This window comes from Dunckerocampus dactyliophorus, chromosome 17 (genome assembly GCF_027744805.1).
Source record: "Dunckerocampus dactyliophorus isolate RoL2022-P2 chromosome 17, RoL_Ddac_1.1, whole genome shotgun sequence".
In the NCBI taxonomy this organism is placed as follows: domain Eukaryota; kingdom Metazoa; phylum Chordata; class Actinopteri; order Syngnathiformes; family Syngnathidae; genus Dunckerocampus; species Dunckerocampus dactyliophorus.
Genome location: NC_072835.1, coordinates 15,523,337 through 15,547,299, shown reverse-complemented (window position 1 = coordinate 15,547,299; position 23,963 = coordinate 15,523,337). Strand labels below are relative to the sequence as shown.

General features: G+C 42.1%; 2 protein-coding genes and 1 long non-coding RNA gene across 5 annotated transcripts; 2 read left to right on the top strand and 1 right to left on the bottom strand.

The window, feature by feature from the left end:
• The first annotated feature begins 6,921 nt into the window (after positions 1 to 6,921).
• Positions 6,922 to 12,001, top strand: LOC129170099 (PR domain zinc finger protein 12-like). The gene is made up of 5 exons (XM_054757307.1): positions 6,922 to 7,221; positions 8,796 to 8,986; positions 9,072 to 9,227; positions 9,369 to 9,483; positions 10,219 to 12,001. The coding sequence occupies exons 1-5, from the start codon at positions 6,993 to 6,995 to the stop codon at positions 10,716 to 10,718; spliced, it is 1,191 nt and encodes a 396-aa protein (XP_054613282.1). The 5' UTR covers positions 6,922 to 6,992; the 3' UTR covers positions 10,719 to 12,001.
• A 924-nt stretch (positions 12,002 to 12,925) lies between these two features.
• LOC129170436 (uncharacterized) lies at positions 12,926 to 13,576 on the bottom strand. Its single transcript, XR_008566604.1, has 3 exons — positions 13,347 to 13,576; positions 13,158 to 13,253; positions 12,926 to 13,078 (listed from the first exon to the last, which is right to left on the bottom strand). It is a non-coding gene; the product is annotated as an uncharacterized LOC129170436 (long non-coding RNA).
• A 2,779-nt stretch (positions 13,577 to 16,355) lies between these two features.
• Positions 16,356 to 23,900, top strand: fbxw5 (F-box and WD repeat domain containing 5). Of its 3 annotated transcripts, none has more exons than XM_054757015.1 (10): positions 16,356 to 16,491; positions 17,465 to 17,660; positions 17,726 to 17,883; positions 18,654 to 18,837; positions 18,943 to 19,091; positions 20,023 to 20,340; positions 20,403 to 20,577; positions 20,659 to 20,806; positions 21,081 to 21,293; positions 22,960 to 23,900. In XM_054757015.1, the coding sequence occupies exons 2-10, from the start codon at positions 17,474 to 17,476 to the stop codon at positions 23,240 to 23,242; spliced, it is 1,815 nt and encodes a 604-aa protein (XP_054612990.1). In that variant the 5' UTR covers positions 16,356 to 16,491; positions 17,465 to 17,473; the 3' UTR covers positions 23,243 to 23,900. The 3 variants fall into 3 exon arrangements, with proteins under 3 accessions (XP_054612990.1, XP_054612988.1, XP_054612989.1); XM_054757013.1 differs by lacking the exon at positions 16,356 to 16,491 and adding an exon at positions 16,777 to 16,856; XM_054757014.1 differs by lacking the exon at positions 16,356 to 16,491 and adding an exon at positions 16,813 to 16,958.
• Positions 23,901 to 23,963: the final 63 nt, after the last annotated feature.

Genomic DNA, 23,963 nt, shown 5'->3' with positions numbered 1-23,963 from the left:
CATTTTCTGAGAAGGAAAGCCAATCTAATAATTTTTTTTGTCTTTTTTTTTTTTAAAGAGCATGTCATGAGAAGCCATTTTTTACAGAAAAAATCAATCTAATGAGAATCGAGTCTTGTAAAAAGCCTTTTAAAATTTTTTTTAGAAAAATGGTCAATGGAATAAAGATATTGTTTGAAGAAAAAAAATTAATTTGAGAAAAAATTGAGAAGCCATATTTTTTTGGGAGGGAAAAGGTGTGAGGTTCATTTTTGAGGACAAAAAGGCAGCATGAGAGAGTCATCTTGTGAGAAGCAGTATTTTTCAAGAAAAAAGTAAATGAAGTCCGTATGAGAGCGAGTCGTGAGAAGGAGGGGTTCATTTTAATGATTCAGTTCGTATCATGATGTGTGGTTGATGATACAATTCAAAGACAATATTGGTTCATTTAGAACCATCCGATTCATTTACTTCAAATCGATTCAGTAACTTTTTAGTCAAAAATTGGACCGGTTTGAATGTGAAATAAATACCTGGAAGCTGGACAGTGCAGGTGAAGTTTCCTAGACTCAGTTTGTTTTGTGGAAGGGAATCGGGTATAAATAAATTATGGATGTACGCAATGGCAAATGCATTCACTTTTTATTGAATAAAGTGCATTGAGGTTAACATTTTCTGCTCTACATTACATTTCCAATAAAAGTACAGTAAGAGCTGACGGTACCTGGTCGGAGAGAGCTGTCGTGTTGCCCTTTTATATAGCCTACAAAAAGCGAGCGACTTATTTAGAACATCTCCTTCTTTGCAAAAGGCAACGTGTTTCCACAAACTGGACCGCAATGGTGGCTTAATTGTCGCTCGCCGGCTTGTCCTCTGCCATCCGCCATGCTACGTTTCGTTGTCTGCTGGCGTGTGGCGATGACGTCACAGACAGGCGGACTGAATCGAGTAACGTTTAACGTTTTTATCATTAAAAGTGCTTAAAAAAACATCCATGCAAAGCCTGCCGTGCTTAAATCCCTTGCTTTATTTCCTAGCATCGATGCAATCGATTGATTACCTTTTCAACGATGTTAGATCGATATGTCGTCCGGAATGGCAACTTGCCGAACACAGATCCGTGTACTTGGATTATTCCTATGATCCAAGTACACGGATTACACTCCTAATGAGAAGTATTTTTTTGAAGAAAAAGTTATGAGGCTCATTTTTGAGGACAAAAAAGGCAGTATGAGAGAAAGTCATCTTGTGAGAAACGGTATTTTTCAAGAAGAAAAGAGTAAAAGTCATGAGAAGCCATGTTTTTAACGTTAATGAGAATAGTCATAGCCCTTGGAAAAAAAGACTTAAGAAATCTTGTACAAGTGAGATCCTGTAAGATGCCGTGTTTTTTGAGAAGTTGATGTAATGAGGATATTTTGTGAGGGGGGAAAAGGCAGTATGAAAAGCCATGAGAGGAGAGACACCTTAGGAGAAGCTGTATGTTTTTGGTTTTTTTAGATAATGTGAATAGTCCTGGCTTTTGGGGGCGAAAAAAATCAGTATGAGAAGTCATCTTGTGAGAAGCAGTGTTTTTTTTGTTTTGTTTTTATTTTTGTTTTTTTTGAGAAAGTCAATTGGAGTAATGACAATTTGTTGAGGAAAGTCAGTATGAGTGAAAAATTAATTCAAGAGAATGTGAATATGACGAAAGCATCCTTTTAATAAGTGAGCTTTGTAGACAAAATGCCGTACATGAGACGGCGCAGGTGTGCCTGCAATTATTATTCATTGAGTGTTCCAATGCGTTGGAACATGTTTTCTATATCTCCTTATGGAGGCCTTCTTTGATAGCTTTCCCAGCAGTCCTTTGAAACGACAACAATTAGCGTGCGTCTTTGTGCAATAATTGTCAATCATCCACATGAAATTGATAGGCTTTAAATGGCCACAATAATGGCCCAAATGGCTTTACAATGGCCCGGCTAAGCAGGGATGATGTGCCGCGGCTGACATGCCCGCGCCTTTACCAGCTCCCCCCAATAAAGCCCCTATAAGGTTAATGCATAAATAAGCAAATCAAATCCATGCGTTACCCCAATTCACTCCATTTTAATTCCTCTTTAATACAGAGCCGGGCCCCGCCCCCCTGTCCCGCCATTTACCTCGGATTTTGCCTGATGAATGCCATAAATGTAAATCAATCTAGATGAGAAAGGGAATAGGGGAGGAAAAGGGGGGGGGGACGCCCGAATTTCATCTGGGAAAAAAAAGGCTGGCTCATAAAAAGCAGCTGTTTGCGCAGTAATCTTTTTACGTGCCCTGTCACTCACCTTTCCTTTTGGGATCTACTTGCTATGTATACCTTCTTTTGGCCATATTTACCCCCCCCCCCCCCACTCCTCTCTAACCCCCTCCCTTATATAAAAAAAAGCCTATTTTTTTCCACTCCCAATCCTTGTAGTTGTTGGAGTGAAAAGAGGCGTGCATGGATGTCAAATTGCCCTCAAAACCCCCCATGAAAGATTGATTTGCGACACTTTTCAGGGGCCTTGACATCACTTTGTGTGTGGGGGGGGGCCTCAATAGAGGGAAAAGCAGCCATGGAATAAAGATGTCCTAAATAAAGAAGGAAAACTGCCCATTTAGCTGCACTCCATCAAGCTGGAAAAATAGCCAAAAGGGTATATACTCATCTAATACTGAGAGGAGGGACGGAGGGAGGGTGGGGGCACCCATGAGTGGTGGTGGGGGGGGGCAGCACAACAACACCCATGAATATTAAACTGCTTTACCTCAACAAGGCCTTGAAAAAGTGCAGCCCGTCAAAGCAGCTTTGCATGGGAACAATGCTGTAAAACACCCCCCCCCCCCAAATAAAAAAATATATAAAAAAAACACATGAGCGTGTTTCTATTCATGTCGTTCCCGCGCTTAGTCCTCATTAAATAACATTACAGGCACATGAATAGCAAATGCACTCAGCACAACAATGGCTCCCACTTCTACTTTTCATTGTGTTTTTTCCATCTCACGTGCGGGTTTGCCATTCATGAATGAGAAACCTTTCTGAGAAGAGAGCTGCAATGATATCATGTTTAGGAGAAAACGTCGCGATGTTATGGGGGGGAAGTTGTTTCATATTAAAGTGGCAACGTAACAGTCGTTATTTCTGGGAAGAAATTGTAAGTCGCGTTTAAGGTGGGGGGGAAAAAAGGTTACAGAAGTGGATGTTTGTGAGGGAAAAGTGGAAAATGGCCTCATTTTGGAGCAAAAGGTCAAGATGAGAGGAAGAAAGTCAGTATGAGACAATAAAAACCCGATGCGAATTTGTAGTTTTTCAAGAAAGTCAACGTTTTTGAGCAAAAGGTCATTATGACAAAAGGTCGTAAGTTAGTATGAGCAAAACATCTCATGAAAATCCCTGTTTTGGGGAGGGAAAAAAGTCAATGTAATAATGCCCATGTTTGAGGAAAAGGTCAAGATGAGAAAAGTCATGAGGAAAAAATATCAGTATGTGAAAATCTTATGAGAAGCCTTTTTTTTTTCAAGAAAAAAGCTGACGTATTGATAATGGTCCTACTTTTTCAAAATAAAGTGAGGGAATAAACACGAGAAGTCAGGATGGGAAAGTTTTTTTTTTTTAAGTCAGTATGAGAAAAAGGTCAGTATGACGGGAAACAAAAGTCATCTTATGAGGAAAAAAGTCAATCATATGAGAAGCCTTGTTTTTCAAGAAAAAAGTTGACGTATTGATAATGGTCGTACTTTTTCAGAATAAAGTGAGGGGAAAAAAACGAGAAGGCAGGATGAGAAAGTCATTGTATGATTTGTGTTTGTTTTTTTTTTTTTTTAAGATCAGAATGAGATAAAGGTCAATATGACAGGAAACGTCATTTTATCACACAAAAAAATCTATGAGAAAAAGGTCATGACAGGAAACAAAAGTAATCTCATCAGTATGATGAAAATCTTGGGAGAAGCAGTTTTTTTTCTAGAAAAAAAGTTGACTTATTGATATTTGTCATACATTTTCTGAATAAAGTGAGGGGGAAAAAATGAGAAATCAGGATGAGAGTCATTGATTAGTTTTTTTTAAGGCAGTATGAGGAAAAAGGGCAATATGGCAGGAAACAAAAGTCATGAGGAAAAAACTCAGTGAGAAAAAGGTCATGACAGGAAACAAAACTAATCTCATGAGGAAAAACTCAGTATGAGAAAATCTTATGAGAGACAGTTTTTTGTTTTTTTCCAAGAAAAAAAGTTGACCTATTCATAACGGTCACTCTTTTTCAGAACGAAGCGAGGGAAATGTCATTGTATGATTTTTTTAAAAACGTCACTATGAGAAAAAAGGTCAATATGACAAGAAACAAAAGTCATGAGGAAAAAAGTCAACGTGAGAAAAAGGTCATGACATGAAACAAAGGTAATCTCATGAGAAAAACATCAGTATGAGAAAATCTTATGAGAAGTCTTTTTTTTTTAAGAATAAAGTTGACATACTGATATTGGTCCTACTTTTTCAGAATAAAGTGAAGGGAAAAAAGAGAACTCAGAATGAGAGTCATTATATGATTTGTTGTTTTTTTTTAAGTCGGCATGAGGAAAAGGGGCAATATGGCAAGAAACAGAAGTCATGAGGAAAATCTCATGAGAAGCAGTTTTGTTTTTTTTCAAGAAAAAAGTTGACATTGATAATTGTCACGCTTTTTCAGAATAAAGCGAGGGGAATGCCATTGTATGATTTATAAAAAATAAAAAAAATTGAAACATCAGTATGAGAAAAAGGTCAATATGACAGGAAACAAAAGTAATCTCATGAGAAAAACGTCAGTATGAGAAAATGTTATGAGAAGTCTTTTTTTTTTTTTAAAGAAAAAGTGCAGGAAAAAACGAGAAGTCAGGAAGAGAGTCATTGTATGTATTTTTTTAAAGTCAGTATGAGGAAAAAGGGCAATATGGCAGCAAATAAAAGTCATCTTATGAGGAAAAACTCAGTATGAAAATCTTATGGGAAGCTTTTTTTTTTTTTTCAAGAAAAAAGTTGACATTGATAATGGTCATACTTTTTCAGAATAAAGCGAGGGGAATGTCATTGTATGATTAGTATGAGAAAAAGGTCAATATGACAGGAAACAAGTCATCTTGGGAGAAAAAAGTATGAGGAAAATCTTATGAGAAGCCTTTTTTTCCCAAGAAAAAAGTTGAGATATAGATAATGGTCATACTTTTTCAGAATAAAATGAAGAAAACACATGAGGGAAAAAGTCAGGATGAGAAAGTCATTGTATGAGAAATGAATCTTATGTAGTTAGAACAGTCCTATACTTTGGGGAAAAAACGGCTGAGGAAATCTGACAAAAGTATGAGGGGAAAAGTCATTTTATGATTTATTAAAAAAAAAAAAAAGGGAAAAAAATCTGAGCATTTTTTTTTTTTAAATGTCAGAATAATCAAATGTTTTAGAAAAGTCGAGAGCGAAAGTCATCCTTTGAGTTTTTGGAGAAAAAAAGGCGACTTAAAGTCAGTGTGTGGGGGAAAAAAAACACCTGATAAATAATTTAGAGGAAAAAAATGATAATTTTTTTTTTCTTCACAACCAAAGTATGAGAAAAACGGAAGTAAAATGTCATCTTAGTTGTTTTTTTATGAAAAGAGTAAATGTAATAACTTAACAGTAATAGCAACACTGTGTACAGAAACATCCCTTTCACTCGGGAAGACATCAATAACAAAACCCACTGCCGTTTATGGACTGCGAATTGTGGGCATGGAAGGACGGAAGCTTTGATATTGGGGTCTACAGAAAGCCTACCCGCACAGACCCAACAGCCCCTGGAAGACAAGCTAGGGGTTATCAGAACCCTCGAGGATGGAGCAGAGAAGATCCCCACCACCTGTAACGGAATACAGAAGGAAGGCTCTTTCTAGCTGTGGGTATCCTAACTGGGTCTGTGTCAAATCTGCGGTGGTCCTGTAAGTGGCTGGTTTGTCAGAGAAACTCCAAAAATAACAACCTGATGCATTTCAAACCCCTCAACTGGTTCACCCCAAATATAAAATCCTGTGAAGGAAACTCAGCAATGTTGTTTATGCAGTGCTGTGTAGTGAGGAGTGCAATGACCCCTACATTGGAGAGACCAATCACTACATACTGTATACAAATGCATTACACAACAGAAGAGAGAAGTTTCTTCAGGCCCAGGGGCATTGAAAAGACGGGACATTCCTTTTGAGGACAACAAAACAGATGTTCTAACGCCTCTCCCCCAAAGATTGTCTCATTCCACTGGAAAAGCAGTCACTATGAAGCTGTTTTGCCACCAGGCAGGCAGGCTGTTATGCAGCGTGGTCGTTCACCAGGCAACAACTCTATTGTGAGCCCCCCCGGGGACCCACCAGAGGAGGCATAGAAAGGGAGACTCCACACTTAATTAGAAGTGAAGAAGCCTTTTGGGCTAACGGTGAAACCAGGAGTCCAGCTGCCCCCGATTCAAGCTTTGTGGATTTTTGCGGGAAAAAGTCCCATGTAAAGCTGGATTTTGTTGTGTTTGTGTGGTGGGGGGTGGGGGGGGGACAATGGTTGTAATAAGAATAATCATTTTTGGAGAACAAGCACGAGGAAAAAAGGAATCTTGTGAGAAGTTGTGCTTGTTGTGAATAGTTGCTGTCATGACTTTGGAGGGAAAAGTCATGAAAATGTATATTTCCTTGACAAAGTTGGTGTAATGACAATTCAGTTTTTTTCGGGGGGGGGGGGTAACTATTTTGAATGTGTTGATTTAAAATGCATTGATGACAGTAAAAGTTGAACAGCATGCACGGGCAGGCCACGCTGCAAGGGGTGTGTCATTAATAAGTAATTGGGGCCTGGGCGGCACAACCCCCCCGCCGGTATAAAGGGCCCCTCAAGAGCCAAGCAGGGCCAGATCTCACCCACGCACTCATTCAGGAGAGGAGGAACCACTTTCTCCTCTTCCTACTTTCTTGTTTCCCATCTTCCAGCTGTATTACTTTAAACCAGGAACAATATGGGCTCCGTGCTGCCCGCAGAAGCTTTGGCACTCAAGTCTGGATTTAAGTGTCCTGCCCGGGCGGTGCTGTCGGACGTGATCACGTCGGACGTCCTGCACAGCTTCCTGTACGGCCGCTGGAGGAACGTCCTGCAGGGGGGGGAACACCTGCAGGCCGAGGAGCGACACGCCGGCTGCACCAGAACCGCTTTCACCGCTGAGGTGTTGGCACAGTCCTTCGCTGGAGGTAAGAACCATGTTTACTATTTTTATTGGCCACTTGGTACAAAATGCTTTTTTAAAATTTTTTTGTTTGTTGTAAATTCGCCGTTTGTTTGCGTATCTTCTCGTCTGTCCTTAGAATGAATCCAAATTGATCTCATCAATACGAGTCAGCTGTGAGGCACGGGCAGACATACAATATGCTACATTCTGAACCTAATCCGCTTTGATTTGTTTTATTTTCCTTAAATCCGAAGCAAATAATGAATGAATCCTCGGGGATAAGCGAGAGTTGCAACGTAACGCAATTAAAACTGTTGTACTCGTGTCTACTTCAACGTCTGTACATTTCAAACTGGCTTCAAGAAGCGTATGAAGCGACGTTATTGCCCACAACTTGATGCACTTTTTCCCACATTTGTCCCCCATTTAACGCCGAATGCCTGTGCTTGAAGGGCGCCTTTAAATGCATTTGGTTAACTTTGCGCTTGACCTGGGAAAGTTTTGTGCAAAAGGAGAAGCTTGGCTTTTCTTTTTGGAGAACTTTATCCGCGCATTCATCAATCTGCGGACAGTCTCTTTCCGTGTGCTTGGCAGCCATGATGGGGCTCTCTCTTTTCTTTTTCTTTAAAAAAGAAAAAGATTTGCTGTTCGTGGCATAATGCGGCGTGAAGGCTAAATCTAATGCTATTCATTGCATGTCAGCCATCTAATCGCCTTTCCATTTTTTGCTTGCCCAGATTCCTGAGTCTCTTTTAACAGGGCCCAGTTTCATTCAGCGCAAATTTATTGCTACAAACTTCTTAAAAGGATAATGAATTTGGAATTAGCCGGCCCTTTTTTGCGCTAACCTTTTAATGAATATCACATCTGAAGTGTGACCAATTGCTGGACACCAGCAATGGAGGACCATTTAACCCCCATTGGACAAAGCTTTTTATTAGCATTTTTTTTTCTTGCAGCTTTCAATACCAAAAAAAAAAACTTTGATTTTGACATTAAAGGATTTTTTTTGTCTTTTTTTTCTCACCCTTTTGGGTGGGGATGAAAAAAAAAATGCTTTCCGTGAGGGTTTTGACGCACAACAAAAACGCTGAATTCAAGCAGATAATCGAATTAAACGGAGGATAATGTGTCCCTTAATGTTTCGATCCAGTCCATTCAGAACCGTTCCTGCACGAGACCACTTGGCGCCATAAATGTAAATGTCAAAAATGAAAAACTGGGGAGGGGGGGGGGTGATGAGCGAAAATGGAGTGTAATGATGTATAAAAGAAAAAGGTCAAATGCCCCCCCAAAAATGTACAAAAAGTTGCAAAAAAAAAGACATACAAAAAATGCAGAAATAATGTAAGGCCAAATGCACATAAATATGCAAGATGCAAAAAAATCAAATATACAAAAATGTAAGGTGAAAAAAAAAAAAGCTGTGCAAAAGAGCCCAAAATTTTTTTTTTTAAAAACCAAAATGCACATAAATATGTAAGCTGCAACAAAAGTTAAATGGCCCGACTATGCACGAAAAGATGCAACATGCACACAAAATGCAATAAAACTATGTAAATAAACTTAAAATTTTAAATTTTATTTATTTTGCAGAGGTGCAGAAGTTGTCCAGTTTGGTGCTTCCCAGTGAAGTCATCATAGCCCAGAGTTCCATCCCAGGAGAAGGTCTTGGAATCTTCTCCAAAACCTGGATCAAGGCCGGCACAGAGATGGGCCCATTCACCGGCAAAGTTCTCTCCCCAGAACACGTAGACTTGCTCAAGAACAACAACCTGATGTGGGAGGTGAGCCTGAGCGCCTTACTGATTGCCCATGGAGGTCTGATGAGCCAGTCGTGTGGATGATCTAGACCTGTTCTGTCTTTCAAAGGTGTTCAATGAGGACGGCACCGTAAGGTACTTCATTGATGCCAGCCAGGAGGACCAACGCAGCTGGATGACTTACATTAAATGTGCCCGCAATGAGCAAGAACAGAACCTGGAGGTGGTCCAGATTGGCAGCAGCATCTACTACAAAGCTGTGGAGGTAAAGGAAACTTTTATAGGGTTCTTCCGTCTTTAAACCACCGCTCTCTCTTGGCTACAAGTAGCATTCATATATATTAATCTTATTATTATTATTATTATTATTATTGTTGTATTAATAGCCTCATTTTTTATTTTTTAGACTATCCCGCCAGACCAGGAGCTTCTCGTGTGGTATGGAAACACCCACAACACATTCCTAGGAATCCCCGGAGTTCCGGGAACAGACGAAGAGCAGCAAAAGAAGAGCAGAAATGGTAAGAATTCATGTTTTTCTTTCTATATCCATACACAGCAAAAAGCCCACAGTTCGTACATGTTCGTTTTTATGCCTCACTGATGTTTTCCAGTCAAGCGTGGCTTTTAAAAAGTAATGTCTTTATTAGTATTATTTGCAAACACTGATGGAAACATTGATTTTTCTATTGTTCCTAATGAGCAAGGACCAATGCATGTCTCCATACTTGGATTTTTGTATTTCGCGCTGCTTATTTGAGCTTTTAAATCCATATAAAAATGTAAAAAAAAAAAAAAAAGAGGCTGTTTTATCTTTTTTTTCCAATTTAATAATTCAAATTTTGAATTTTTTTGCTTTTTTTTGTTCCTCCTTAGTGCTTGCTAATTGTGTACTCAATTTAAGATGACATTTATCAGTATAAAATAGCATAGCATAGGGTTTATAAAATCACAACAAACAGAAAAGTGCTTCTTGGGGGGGCGTTTTGCAGGATTTTCTTCCCTGGATCTGTTTAAAAGAATGTATAAAAGACTAAGAAGAAGTTGCGGTCCTGATGAGTGTGATTTTATTAGATTTTGGTTGCAAACGTGTTTTTCTACAACGTAAAGAAGTGAGATCGGAACCGCTCAAACTACACACAATAACAAACTAGGTTATTGTTGCATGACTGAATTGTAATCATGTAATGGTTTATGTTGGCCAGTAGGTGTCAGTAGAGTGTCTAATCAACACTGTCCCCTCTGTCTTTCTGCAGATGACTCCCAGTCCTGCGAGTCCATCTGCTCTCCGCCCTCGTGCTCGTCGTCCTCCTCCGCCTCCGTCCACACCTCAGGCCGCATGCGCTGCGTCATCTGCCACCGCGGCTTCAACTCGCGCAGCAACCTGCGCTCGCACATGCGCATCCACACGCTGGACAAGCCCTTCGTGTGCCGCTTCTGCAACCGCCGCTTCAGCCAGTCGTCCACGCTGCGCAACCACGTGCGCCTGCACACGGGGGAGCGCCCCTACAAGTGTCACGTGTGCCAAAGCGCCTACTCGCAACTGGCCGGCCTGCGCGCGCATCAGAAGAGCGCCCGGCACAAACCGGCGCTCGCCGGGCCCGAGGCGGCCGCGCAGGGATCTCCTCCTCCTCCTCCTCCTTCTTCTGCTCCTCCTGCGGCCGCCCAGCCGATGGCACCTGTCGTTCGCCAACACCACCACCATCACCACCATCCCGTGTCCCTGGTGCACCACATCCCCGCCTTGGTGCTCTGACCACACACGGCCAAACTAAACAACGTTGCACTTTAGATGACAGGAGACACTTTGTGTAAAAACTTCATCTTCATGTCATCAAAAACATCCCGCAATTGCCTCTTCTACATGGGCATCCTGCAAGATACCACACGTGTGTGGTGCCCCCTGTGGGTTGTGTTCAAAATGCTCTGTACTTCATGCCAGCATACGCGTCCTACACACATCCTCAAGCTTGTATCATCATTAGACAAATGGTCATTGACTTATTGGCAACTGATGTTTTGCTCCATGGCGGCCATGTTTTTCCAACCAATTTTGCATACGTGTGCTCGTCAGCCCCCTAAAGCTATGTACCAAATTTTGTGATGATTCCCCCTAAACACCCGAAGGTTACGGTAAATTAATAACAGCGCCACCGTGTGGTGTATTTCCCCACACGGTGAAAAACAAAAAAAAAACCCTCACAAGCAGTACAGTAGGGGTGCACGTGTTGACACATTTTCACCCCTTTGCGAGTACAAGAGTGACACAAACTGCATGCAGTCATGACTGTTACTCCTTACTGCGTTTAGCCACCTGTGCCTTTTATACAGAACTCTTACACACACACAGTCATCATGGTACAACTCTGATACCATCTCAGAAGCAGGAAAATTGCCAGGTTGCTGCCGTCAAATCGCCTGTAAAAGCCGGCTGTTTGGCCTTTATCGCTGTTCTATGTGAACGGCACCGTCGGTCGTCCTGGTATTTTTTTCCAGCCTCTGAGGTAATATGAGTGCTGCAACGGAGGCGGGACGACACCTGTTTGAAAAGGTATCCTGCTGAAGTCTTCTCTCTCTCCTGCAGTGTTGGCCGGACAGAGCGCAGTTCGAGCTATAGTCTGCTTTGTTGGGTTCTGTGTGAAAGGCATTATGCAGCTACTTTGCAGCATCTCTGCATGAAAGAGGCTAAAGATCCGCCTGTCACATATTTTCTATTTATTCCACATGTAAACACATTTCTTAATTGTTGTGGTGGCATTTTTATTGTGGGGCGGGATGTTTTAAAGGTATTGTGTGGTGAGGTGCTGCCGCCCCCCAAGTCCTAATACTCTTTGCACCATCAAGCCAAGTAAATATCCCAAGTTTCCACTGTCAGATATGAAACTGTCACTTTAAACTTGACTGAATGCCCTGAGAATACGAAGACCTGAATGAATGAATGAATGAATGAATAACACCCACACGCAAATGTAAACTTGTACGGAGCCAATTCTCGTGTAATGCTAAAATATGCTAAATGTACTGTATGCTACTACTTTATATGTGCGTGTAAATACATTTTGTCCTTCTTGTACGCTAAATAAATATGAATTTACACGTGTGTGTGTCTGAATGATAATTCGCTGAATAAATGCATGCGCTTTTTTTAATCCATTAACTGTTGCAAAGTATTTTATTTCGTTCGATAATTATTTTACAGTATACAGTAGTCAGTTTTAAATATACTGTTTAAACCTACCTATAACTTAAACTGTAGACCAGTTATATTTTTATTATTTTTTTTTTCATTTTTATACTTACACTGCTTATCTCTGATATTATAAATCGATATTTTGTGTCAAATAATATTTTCCTGTCATATTTTAATATATGGCTTTTAATATCTGGCCCATGAAATATTTATATATATTTAGACACCTGTTTTGCATTCTTCTGTATTTGCGCACATTATTCTATTGGTAACTGCATAGCTTTTTAAATGTTCAGATACATGCCACTGGATTTTTGAATTTCCCTCGTGATGGATAAAGCATCTGTTACATTTAAATTACTGTCAATTTTTTTTATTGAAGCTATTTTTTTAATCAACGCTTCAAAACAATAATTGTAATTTAGAACTATCATTTTATTTTTCATAGTGCTTGCTTATATATTAAAAATACACTAAATAATTATAATAATAATAATAATGATAATAGTAAAAGTAATGCAGACTAAGATAATGTATTTCTGTTATATAATGTTTTTAAATACATACGCAGTGACCTTATTGTTTTATCCTCTTACAAATAAAATACAGTAAGCTCAGTTTTCCAGCCTCGTGATCATTTTTTGCAGTAATTTTTTTGTCCACACGATGTCGCCAAATACCCGGCTAAAAAAAGAGGAAGCGTTAGCTGACCGTGAACTATTTATTTCCAATTCCTACATTACCTTCAACACATTCGTTTTACATTATAACACAGTGAAAAGTGTTTGTCAGTTGTCAGACATGATCCGACTTCCTGAGAAGAAGTTTCCGGAAAAGTCATCATTGGAACAAACACTGGTTGTAGTCGTCGAAGAATTAGGAGACAAGTGTGGTTTTGTCCTTTGAGACCGTCCACACTTGTTGTCCTGCACAAAAAAACAAACACTTTAAGGCTGCATATCTTATTTTATAAAAACAATGTACATTTGATGCCGTAATTATGACCTTTACTCCGGTTGAATCATCCCGGTGCTGCAGCTGCAGGCTTCAGCTCCCTCGTGCAGCAGCAAGAAGAGATCAACTCTGCGGTGTTTCTCACCACTGAAAGAAAGCACAGCACAGTAGGGCAACCTGACCTTTGCCCTATCAGATGTTTTTTTTTTTTTTAATAATACAACAACACTGAGTACTTACCAGAGATGATTAGTCACAACATGGTGCCTCTGTTGCTTTTCCCCCCCACCCTTTACCAGTTCAATTTTGCACTGCAGCCCTGTTGTTCCTATGATGTGAGCGCACTGAAGCCAATGACACAGCATTCCTGATAACAGTAACCTGAGAGGCACCGCACAGTATCACTATCACGGCAAGCTAAAGTTTTCCATTGGGTGTTCGCCTCGGGTGACCATAGTTTGATTACCCAAAACTAGGACAAATGATACTGGAAGTTTACTATAAAAAGGCCTTATAATTTCAATACATTCCAAGTATGCCTCGTCTGTATGGGTAGAAAATTGATCCAGTCAAAAGTGAGTACACCCCCCCACATTTAACTTTTCATGGGACAGCACTAAAACCGCACTACAGTGTACAGCTTGGATAACAATTGAATTTACTCTGCCCTTAAAAATCGGCTGTCCTAGAAGTTGCTGGATGATGTCATTGTCCAATTTTCAAATCATATTGTAAAATGCTGTAGGGAAAAAAGCATAACCTCGTAGGAGAGACAAAAAAAGTGAGTAAAAACACCTTAATTAAAATGGCTATTGAGAACTTTGCAAAATTAGCACAGTGTGTTTCCTCTATGGCTCACATTAGCATAACTTCAGTGTGCTTCGTAAATAGCACACTCTACTGGTGAATATATGTAATAGCAACTGGCTGGAATTGTCAGATAATCCACTTCATTTTACACATAAAGAGTAACAAAAGACTAACTATAAAATAAAAACACACCCTCCTATTTTATCCAGGCAGTGTGCCGCAGAAGCTGACTGTACGCCGCCGGCTTGTGACAGCCTGTGGGCGGGGCGGAACTGTCAACAGCCGCTGTTGCTCAAGTGAGAACACAAAATGCAGAACAACACGTGCTTTCACTTTTGAGTCCCAGAATACCGGAAAACTCCCCGACGACGCCAGAAAAAGTCACGAAATTTGTCGCTTTTGAGAAGGGGGGTTGGAATGTCCCGACAAAATCGCCAAGTTAGCAACTCAGCCTGTTCGACCAAGGCAGCTCTCTTTTTCTACCGCCATGTTAACTTAGGATAAACTCCTAACCTGGTGCAGGCTTTCAGCTTAAAATCGTCTATGAAAGCGCCGCTGTTTCACTCTGTAACTCATTCGGAGATGGCGTCCCCCTTCATTGAGAACTCGGTGGACGTGGGAGCAAGAACAATTCGGGCAGCACTACAATGGGAGTGGCTACTTTGAGCTCACACAGCTTCTCTAGCATTCCCTGATCAAATTCTCCATAAGAGATGCGGAGAGAATGCGCAACATTTGCTCACTGTTTGAGCCGAGCGTCAGGAATAAAATACAATATGAAATATTAACTCGGTTGGTGTTCGCAGATGTATATGTCCCAGCAGTCCCCGCATGAGTACTCAGCCCGTTCGTTTTCTTATATTACAATATTGACTGGCGGAATGAGCAATCAGCTGCAACAAAACACTTCTATATTCTAACAAAAAGGGAAAAAAACATGTCAACACTGCCACCGAGTGGTCACAACCAGATACAGCATTTTACAATTTAGAGCAGTCAAATTTGAAAACGATATAGACGTATTTCAAAGATGAAAAAAAGTGTTGTGATGTTTTTTTAAATTAATGTCAAAGGTGTACACTGTTGAGCGTTGATAAATGAAAAGACTAGTAGGGTATGGTTAGTATAATAGTCAGCGTTAACTTGCGCATTTACACGCTCAGCATTATTCTGTCAGCGGTCCTCCCTCGCTCTATTGGCGGCGACAGTGTTGCTTTTGGTAGTAATCATCTTTTTCAACTCCTCATCACACTGGCGAGGATCGCTTCCCTTTTGAGCGGAGGTACGGTAGAGTACTGCACAATTAAAAATAAATGGTTATCAAGTTTGGAAATATGGGCCATTATTTTATTTAAAAAGTAATATAGTTTGAAGTTTTTGCATGTTTATGTTGTTTGTTGCGAGTGTCCCACTTTGTTTGACAGTCCTTGAACGCACCATTGTACGTTCGCTAGCCTTCTCCCACTCTGCACAGATTGTCAACTATACTGTATTTTTATCGGGGTTTTTCACTTCATATTTGCTCCCAAATGCTGATATTCTGTGGGAATGCATAAATGTAAAGTTTGATGACGTTATTGAGTGCTAATGTGTGTATTTGTTGTGTGCACACTTTCAAGTTAATTCATGCTAGCACACACATCAAGCAGCGGCGCTATAATCTTCTCTCTGAAAAACAACCTCCAAGCTTATAGTTGTGGATGGTGGGTCTGTATTTACTTTGTGCTTTTAATTTGATGTTGTTTCCGTCTTAGTTTTACACGATACATACTAAATGAGATAAATTACATCGCAGTCCGACCCTCACCACCACCACCCCGGTCCGCGGGGATTTGTGGGAACACGAGCCGGACCGTGGGTCCAAAAAGGTTGTGGACCACTTCTGTAGATTACTATGACGTCAAACGCCCCCTGTCATGTGAACGCACACTGAGCACAAAGCCGAGAATCGGACTGGACAAAGTAAGTTGATCACCACCATTGCAGTACCGAGGAAAACATGACTAATAGGGCCCAATTAGTACAGTTTAACGTGGAGTGTATTCACTTTCATTGCCAGGGGTTTTGTCATTAAAGGTTGTGTGTTGTTTTATTTGGAGTGGACAGCAAACGTGCGCTTTTATCCGAGCTGCACACTGACTACTTTACACTGAGTCCAGGTGTCGTTTCTTGAGTCTTTTGTTGTCCCATGAAAAGATGTTGTGACATACTGTATATTGCAAAATACATTTTGGCAACGTAACCGGTATTTTCAGGAAAAATGCGCCCTCGAAAGTGGCAAGAACTTGCCACGTTGCGCAAGACATCAACTCGGCAAGCGTCAGAGGGTTAACTGTGCATGTTTTGCTTTTTCTTCGGCTTTTTGTGGCCAACGCAAATTCAAAAAGTCACTCACACTGCAGCCTCTCAGGGATTACATCACATGCAGCAGAGTGCCCTGGAGCTGCTCAATTTAGTGGCACAATGAAAAACAATGAAAATCAAGAGATTTTCATCACTTTAGGGGAAAAAAACACAGGACGGCAAAGACAGGACGTGAAATCAGGACATGTACGGGGAAAACAGGACCTTTTAGGTACGTAGCAGATACAAAATGCATGATTTTATGCATTACTCAGGAAAATGATCCAGATTTGCTTTAAAAATATCATATTCTTTCTTTGCCGATGACTCATCGTTAACCTACATTATTTGAACAAATTAGGAGTAAACACCCTTATAAATAAACAAACAAACAACTATTTATTTATGTGTCCAACGATCAATATATCAAGCTGTTTATAATAGATTAATTGGCCTGCGGATGACGAGGTCTCTGTGCTCGACTAGTACGGCCTAGCCGCTTCTGTTCCCTACCTGGGAGAATTGTTGTCATTTTCCAAGCGGCTAGCCGTCAGCGGTAGCTAGCTAGACAGCCGTGTGCTATTCTCCCCGCAGCAGGTTTGCTCACACTTTTCGCTTATACTTTGATTTAATACATTTATCATTAAGTGGAATAAGTCGTGCAACGTAGGCGCCAGTTTACGAAGCTGTTGTCAAAAGGTAATTTCGTCAGCACAGAGTTGGAAACCTAAACGTCAGCTAGCAAGCTAGCAGGTTTAGCAACAAGTTCGCCTTAGCGTAACGTCAGTGGCTAGCTGCCTATATCTGGCTGGCGAACATATGACGAAAAAAAGTTAAACAAATGTTTTGGCTTGTGTGCGTTTTGTAGGACAGTTTAAAGGTTATGGAGGCCGTTTTGAGACACACATACTGTGTTGTCAGGAGTTTTCGATCCGCTGCCAAGCACATTTACCATGTTAGGTCATAATCAGTGGACGGGCTGGTTTGTCAAGGAAGATGACATTCTTATTTCCTGTCTTCCTATATATTAACATCAAGTCTTATCCACAACTTAGTCCTACTGTAGCATAATGTTAATGCCATTGTAGAACAAAAACAAAAACACCAGATGGTGCCTAAATGAATCCTCCTTTAAATGTAACATGTGCTAGAAGTTGTATTATTGTCTCCCTGTGACCGTTGTCGACGACTGTGTGCCCATCCAGGATGTTAGGATGGAGTGTGGCCCATTTCTGCCCGACAGCGTGGTGTTGGAGATCTTCCTGCGTCTGCCCCATGATGCCGTGCTAAGAGCGGGTCTGACCTGCCGCCAATGGCTGGCTGTTTCCAGAGATGAGTTCCTATGGCGGGAGCTGTTTTACTCTTACTACCGCATCCCCCGTAACGTACCCCGACACCCAGGTTAGGGCGCACTCACGGTCCCGCTTCGTCCTCCTGTGTGCTTGTGACTAACTGTGTTTGTGCAGCCTCTGTGTCATGGTACAGGGAGTTCAAGCGTCTGTTTGACTGCATCCCCTGTGTGGAGGTTCAAACACTGAGGGAGCACAGCGATCAAGTCTTGCACTTGGCCTTCTCCCACCGAGGTCACCGGTTCTCCTCGTGCTCCAAAGACTGCACTGTCAAGGTAACTGAGGGGACAAAGCAACCATCGACAAATGAACATGCAATAATGACCGTCCGCTACCCCCATTTCATAAATTGCCCTTCAGAGAAATTCTCTTCTGGTTTTGGATCAACATTTGCAATATAAGTCACTGTTGTAATCATTAAATTAGATTCAGCTCCAGGACCCTCCCCTTCCCTCTTCAGTTGTGTCACAACTCGTGTCACAATCCAGGTTGAAGCCCTGCAACATACACTTCATAACATACACTTATGAAATGCATCCAAAGTATGCAGTTTATAGGTACTCACCACTAGTGAATGACAATGAACAGATGGAATTGGAGTCACGGTGTAGCCTTCAGCTTGGTCATCAAGCTAACGCTGCAGGCTAGTAAGGTAGAGAAAGTGTTTCTCAAACTGCTTGCCTGTTGTCATTTCAGTGACAACTTACCATCAAACGTTAACATGTGTTCACCTTGCTGCAAGTTTTCAGCTGTCGAAAGCTGCCGTAGCCACACAAACGTTTGCGTATCGCAGCACACATGTACGGTGCTTTCAAGGGCCGCCGAGCAAAGTGTGAACTCTCGACGCTTGAGGAAGAAACAGTGTCAGTGAAACATGAAGACATAAACATGTAAATGGTGGGCTTTCTCGCGGTGTTACATGTATGCTACATTTTATTGATAAATGATTGATGACTTACGATTAAATACTCCTGTCTCCTTTTGGACATGTGAAAATGCAAATTGTACTATGGGATGTGTTCCAATGTAACTGTGTCGTGTACAGCTGTGGGACACGGAACGCGCAGATGGCAACATCTCGCTGGTGCACAGTTCCAGCATGCGTCAGTTTAACTGGGGCTACACCCAGTTCTCCCAGTTCAATGCGGACGACAGCCTGCTGCTCGTGTCCGGTGTCTACTTGGGCCCACACCACTCCTCCTCCGGAGAGATCGCCGTCCTCAGTCTGGGTAAGGGAAATAAAACGCACACCTGAACAATCTCATCTGATCTCACACGGGAGTTCAACGATAACACTCAGTTTTGATGGCGGTCAATGCAACGTAACGTCACAGAGAACTACACCCTGTTGTCGAGAGTGAGGAACAAGCCGTACGACGTCTTTGGCTGCTGGCTCAACGAGACCCATCTCATCTCTGGTAACCTGCACTGGATCGGCAACATGACGTCCTGCTCTGTGCTTTGGCTCAATAAAGCCTTCCAGGTGACAGCCCTTGGCTTCATATTCTGCTGGTTTAGTAGCAACATGCAGCACTAATTCGTGAGATACGGATATATTTTCAGTAAGAAATAATACGATCAAACTGCGACCACCATAAAACTTTGCATTAACTGTGCAGGCAATGTGTTAACACGTTTTATTGTCCTCCAAGTAATAAGCACTGTTTTATTGTGAAACAAAAAATACACAAAAAGTGGATACAAAGCGACCAATGACATTGTTTTAGTTACGTTTTAATGCTCCTGGCTGTCACGCAAGTGTAAAAAGAAGTCTACTGCTGTGATGCTATCCTTAACTTTGATGATGGGTATGATTGATTTTGAAAAATGACCAATGGCATTGTTGTAAATGTTACCATTTTAGAATGTAAAATGCATTCCGTTCTTCCTTTTTACTTTTACTATTGCCGTCGTCCCTCGTTTACTGCGGTTAATTGGTTCCAGTGACTTTCCACGAAGGGCCGCACGGTGGCCGAGTGGTTAGCATGTTTGCCACACAGTCAGGACATCGGGAAGTTGGGCATTTCTGTGTGGAGTTTGCATGTTTTCTCCATGCGTGCGTGGATTTTTTTCCGGGTCCTCCGGTTTCCTCCCACATTCCAAAAACATGCATGTTAGGTTAGTTGGTGACTCTAAATTGTCCATAGGTATGAACCGCCATGTAGTGAAGGATGAGTGTATTTTCAACTTCACCATGTTGTACTGAGCAGCCAGAACAGGGATACCTGCACCGCTTCCATACTTCCGGATCATTTTTTGTGGCTATCGTTTATTTTTTACGCCAAGTGCTGTCTCTAGTACTCTTCTCAAAAATTCTAAAGAAAAAGCTAAGTACACTGGAGTTGATTGTTAGGATTTTTTTTTACAACAACTTAGGTCAAATTCTTCTATAACTCTGTCTTTCCCCTGGACAGGATATCGAATCCGAGAACGTCAATGTGGTAAAGCGCCTTTTCAAAATCCAGAACATCAATGCCAGCACCATCCGTACCGTCATGGTGGCCCACTGCCGGCGCCACGACAACCCAGACCTGCTGCTGGACTACAACGCTCAGTCTCAGGCCCAAAGGCTGAAAGGACAGCAGCAGCAGCAGCATCAGCCACTCCTCTTTGATTTGGGAACATCCGGCAGCGATGAGGAGGAGGACGAGGAGCAGGACGGGACTTCCCGCAGAACCACCGCCCGCCCCCCTACTCAGACCGCCATCTCCACCTTTGAGCACGCTAAGCAGGTATGCGAGGGGAAGTCATTGCGAGTTCTTTATTTGGCTTTAATGATTGTGTTCTGTGTTAGCGACGTAAGAATGTGGAGCCCAGCCAGTTGGCCATTGAGACCCAGGTGGCTCAGATGATGGGCCGGACCCACACCAAGGCCCCGGAATCGAACCTCATCGAGCCTGGCGAGGGAGAGGACAAGACCTACTTACTGTTCACCACCGGCAGCCTTACATACTCCCCTCACCAGATCGGTACGCGTGTTTTTGTTGTACCATTGTCCACATGGCCATATCAGATATACATCATAATAGCAGCGCTTCTGATTTGTTCAGGCATTAAGAGGATCAAGCCGGACCAGATGACCACTTCTGGACCTGTACTAGGAGAAGAACGCAGCTCAGACGAGTTTTTTGATTCACTGGACCACGTCATTGATATACACGGACACATCATCGGGATGGGCCTCTCTCCAGACCACCGGTCAGTAAATCGTATTGAATTCAATTTATTAGGAACATCTGCGTGCTCCAATGGGCTCAAATACAAGATCTTCATTTACAAATATTCAACTTCCAGCTCACACATGAATGCCACAATTCATGTTTAGGCTGCAAATTTCTTTCTGTAAAAGGTGCACAATTTGGTGTTCGCATATAAAAAAGCGTTGCTTAGCTGATGGAGGTGGAGGTCTAGGCTCCAGTGTTATCTCTCAAAACAATCAAAAACACCTTGATGTGGTGTGTTGATCGCTCAGGTACCTCTATGTGAACAGTCGGGCTTGGCCGGCGGGCTGCATCATCTCGGATCCCATGTCGCCGCCCCCCATCGCTGAGGAAATCGACCTGCACGTCATTGATCTGAAGAGCCTGCGGGAGGAGAGACGGAGTCTGCGCGCCCATCGGGCCTTCACCCCAAACGACGAGTGCTTCTTCATCTTCTTGGATGTCAGCAGGGACTATGTTGCCAGGTGAGCCATACTTTTCATTAAATATTGGGTCTTCTTTTGTCTCCTTCACTGATTTCATGGATCATAGCGGCTAGCAGCGTACCATGCAGTGTCCTGACTAAAAAAGCTTATTTCTATGATGAATAGGGATGGATTTAACTGGTTCTACTTTTGGGAAACCAGACATTATAGTGATATAATGCTAATGCAAGCACAGCATGAATACAGACTCGCCATCGGTAGGAGCCTAGAGTTAATTTTTTATAACATTGTGGGTGACAGGTGTGTTTTAATTGCTTTTATGCTATATTGCGTTTTTTCAGAAATTAATAAATGATCGCTTTCTTGGTCTACAAGTGATATGTAGTATTCTGGTCACTAGGCAGCAGTAATGACACAAAACATTGAGACGTTACATTACCTTTACACTGCATGAAGTCATGAACTCAGCCGTAGCATGTCCGACATGATCAGAGTGAGAAAAAGCTCTCTAATAATGTTGAAAACCGTATTTAGAATTTAGAAAGTCCAACAGGTTTTCTGTGCTTTAACTATGAAAATATTTAATTTATCCTATATCGCAGAAATTCATTTATCGCATTCATTTGTTGGGTCTGTAAAGGTGGTTATGGTTAGCATGTTGGCCACACAGACAGGAGATCTGGAAGATCTGGGTTCGAATCTCTGTTGGGCATCTCTGTGTGGAGTTTGCATGTTCTCCCCCGTGCGTGCGTGTGTTTTCTCCAGATCCTCCCAAAAACATGCATGTTGCATGCAGGTTAATTGCCGACTGATGTGAGAGTGAATGGTTGTTTGTCTATATGTGCCCTGCGATTGGCTGGCGACCAGTCCAGCGTGTACCCCGCCTCCCGCCCGAAGTCAGCTGGGATTAGGTGTGGGGGAAATAATCCATTCTTAGATGCATCGCGATGCGGACATTTACGATTATTAATTGATTCATAAATGTCCATAATTGATGTTGATGGAACAAAAAAAAATAGAACAAAAAGATGGAAAGCGTAAGTGCAGCCCTGTGCAGTGCAGTATATGGTGTTGCAAGTGTAAGACGCTACCAGAATGGCTGAGCGTAAACTCCGACCCGCACCCGCTGGATTTAAAACGAGTGTCTGGAAGCACTTTGGCTTTCACATAGTTGAAGGTAAACATGAGCTGGACAAGAGCCAGACAATATGCAAGCTTTGTCATACAAGCTTAAAATATTTTGGGAACGCGACAAATATGAGAAAGCACGTAGCACGTTTCCACCTGAACCAGGAGGAAAAGCAGCCAAGTGAAGTTGCTGCCAACCAGAGAACCATCGAGCAGGTGATAACAAATACACCATCCCATTGCAACCTTATTTCACTGACACTACAACTGTGAATAAGGGCAGCCTAGTGTTTTTGGTTATTCACAATATACTGACATCTGCAAGCATTATTCTTCTATGAGACCCGCTGGTACAGATATCTACACTGGGATAGGTTCCAGCATACCCCCACAACACTGGTGAGGATAAGCGGCATAGAAGATGCATGGATGGATCTGTAGCCAATTAACCGCTATAAATGAGGAACGACTGTATACCAGTTTGTAGTCCTTTCCTCCCTAGTTCTCAGCACCCTGAATGCTTTTGCGTCGCTTTCCGTTACCTAACCTCCGCCCTACAATCTTCACCCTGCTTCAGCGGCGCCGAGGACAAGCACGGCTACATCTGGGACCGCCATTACAACATCTGCCTGGCGCGGCTGGCCCACGACGACGTGGTCAACTCGGTGGCGTTCAGCCCCGCCGACCAGGAGCTGCTGCTGTCAGCCAGCGACGACGCCACCATCAAGGTGTGGCGCTCGCCGCGCATGGTGCGCGTCACGCAGAGCGCCGTCCGGCCGCATCGGCCCCGTGGACTCCTGGCGTCGTGGCTGAGCCGAAGTAAGAACTCCATGGGTGGCGCCATCAATGGGAAGCCATGATGCCTGCCAAGTCCTAGTCTTGCCTGTATGGAGGGGGACTACATGAATACACTCCATGCAAGTGTCCTCCATTGTTCCAGTGTTTGATTTGGCCCACTTTGTGTGCGCCACACATGCAATGGCCACAAGTGGGCGCCATTGTGCAAACAATACAACAACACAGACTTAGCTGTGACATGAACTCATTTTTACCTGAAAGACAAAAGACATTTTAGCTCGGTTTGATTTTTTTTTTTTTTTAAACATCACATCATACTTTTGTTTTTGCTCAAAGAAATGACTGATCAATGTGGAATTATTTAATGTCGGGGAGTTTTGTGACGCATGACTGAGAGGATCGCGTTTTGGAGAAACACACTCACTAGATGCATGTCGACAAAATATTACAGCTTTCATTTGTGACAACGTGAACCACATAAATGATCAAATAAGACGAAAAGTGAGCGTTATCATTGTCAAAACACAATGATCGATAGAGCTGCTGTTTTATGTTGTGCAGGTGTACCTAATGTGGCCTGTTAGTATACTGTATATTGAAATCCCTTTTAGTTTGGTCTCTTTAAAAATCTGTTTCATGCCCTTTACACCTTAACACAGATATCAGCTTTGACTCCTACAACTCTTTATGTACTTGTACATCCAATTGTCTTATTTACAACTCACCACCTCTAAGAGTTTTGTTTTTGTGCGCAGTTTCACACGTAAGATTGACCCAAAATAA

Coding starts and splice junctions, on each gene's coding strand:
- LOC129170099 (XM_054757307.1), top strand. CDS start 6,993: ATGGGCTCCGTGCTGCCCGCAGAAGCTTTGGCACTCAAGTCTGGATTT. Junction 7,222..8,795: donor GGCACAGTCCTTCGCTGGAG/GTAAGAACCATG, acceptor TTTATTTTGCAG/AGGTGCAGAAGTTGTCCAGT. Junction 9,228..9,368: donor TCTACTACAAAGCTGTGGAG/GTAAAGGAAACT, acceptor TTTATTTTTTAG/ACTATCCCGCCAGACCAGGA.
- fbxw5 (XM_054757015.1), top strand. CDS start 17,474: ATGGAGTGTGGCCCATTTCTGCCCGACAGCGTGGTGTTGGAGATCTTC. Junction 17,661..17,725: donor TAACGTACCCCGACACCCAG/GTTAGGGCGCAC, acceptor GTGTTTGTGCAG/CCTCTGTGTCATGGTACAGG. Junction 19,092..20,022: donor GGCTCAATAAAGCCTTCCAG/GTGACAGCCCTT, acceptor TCCCCTGGACAG/GATATCGAATCCGAGAACGT.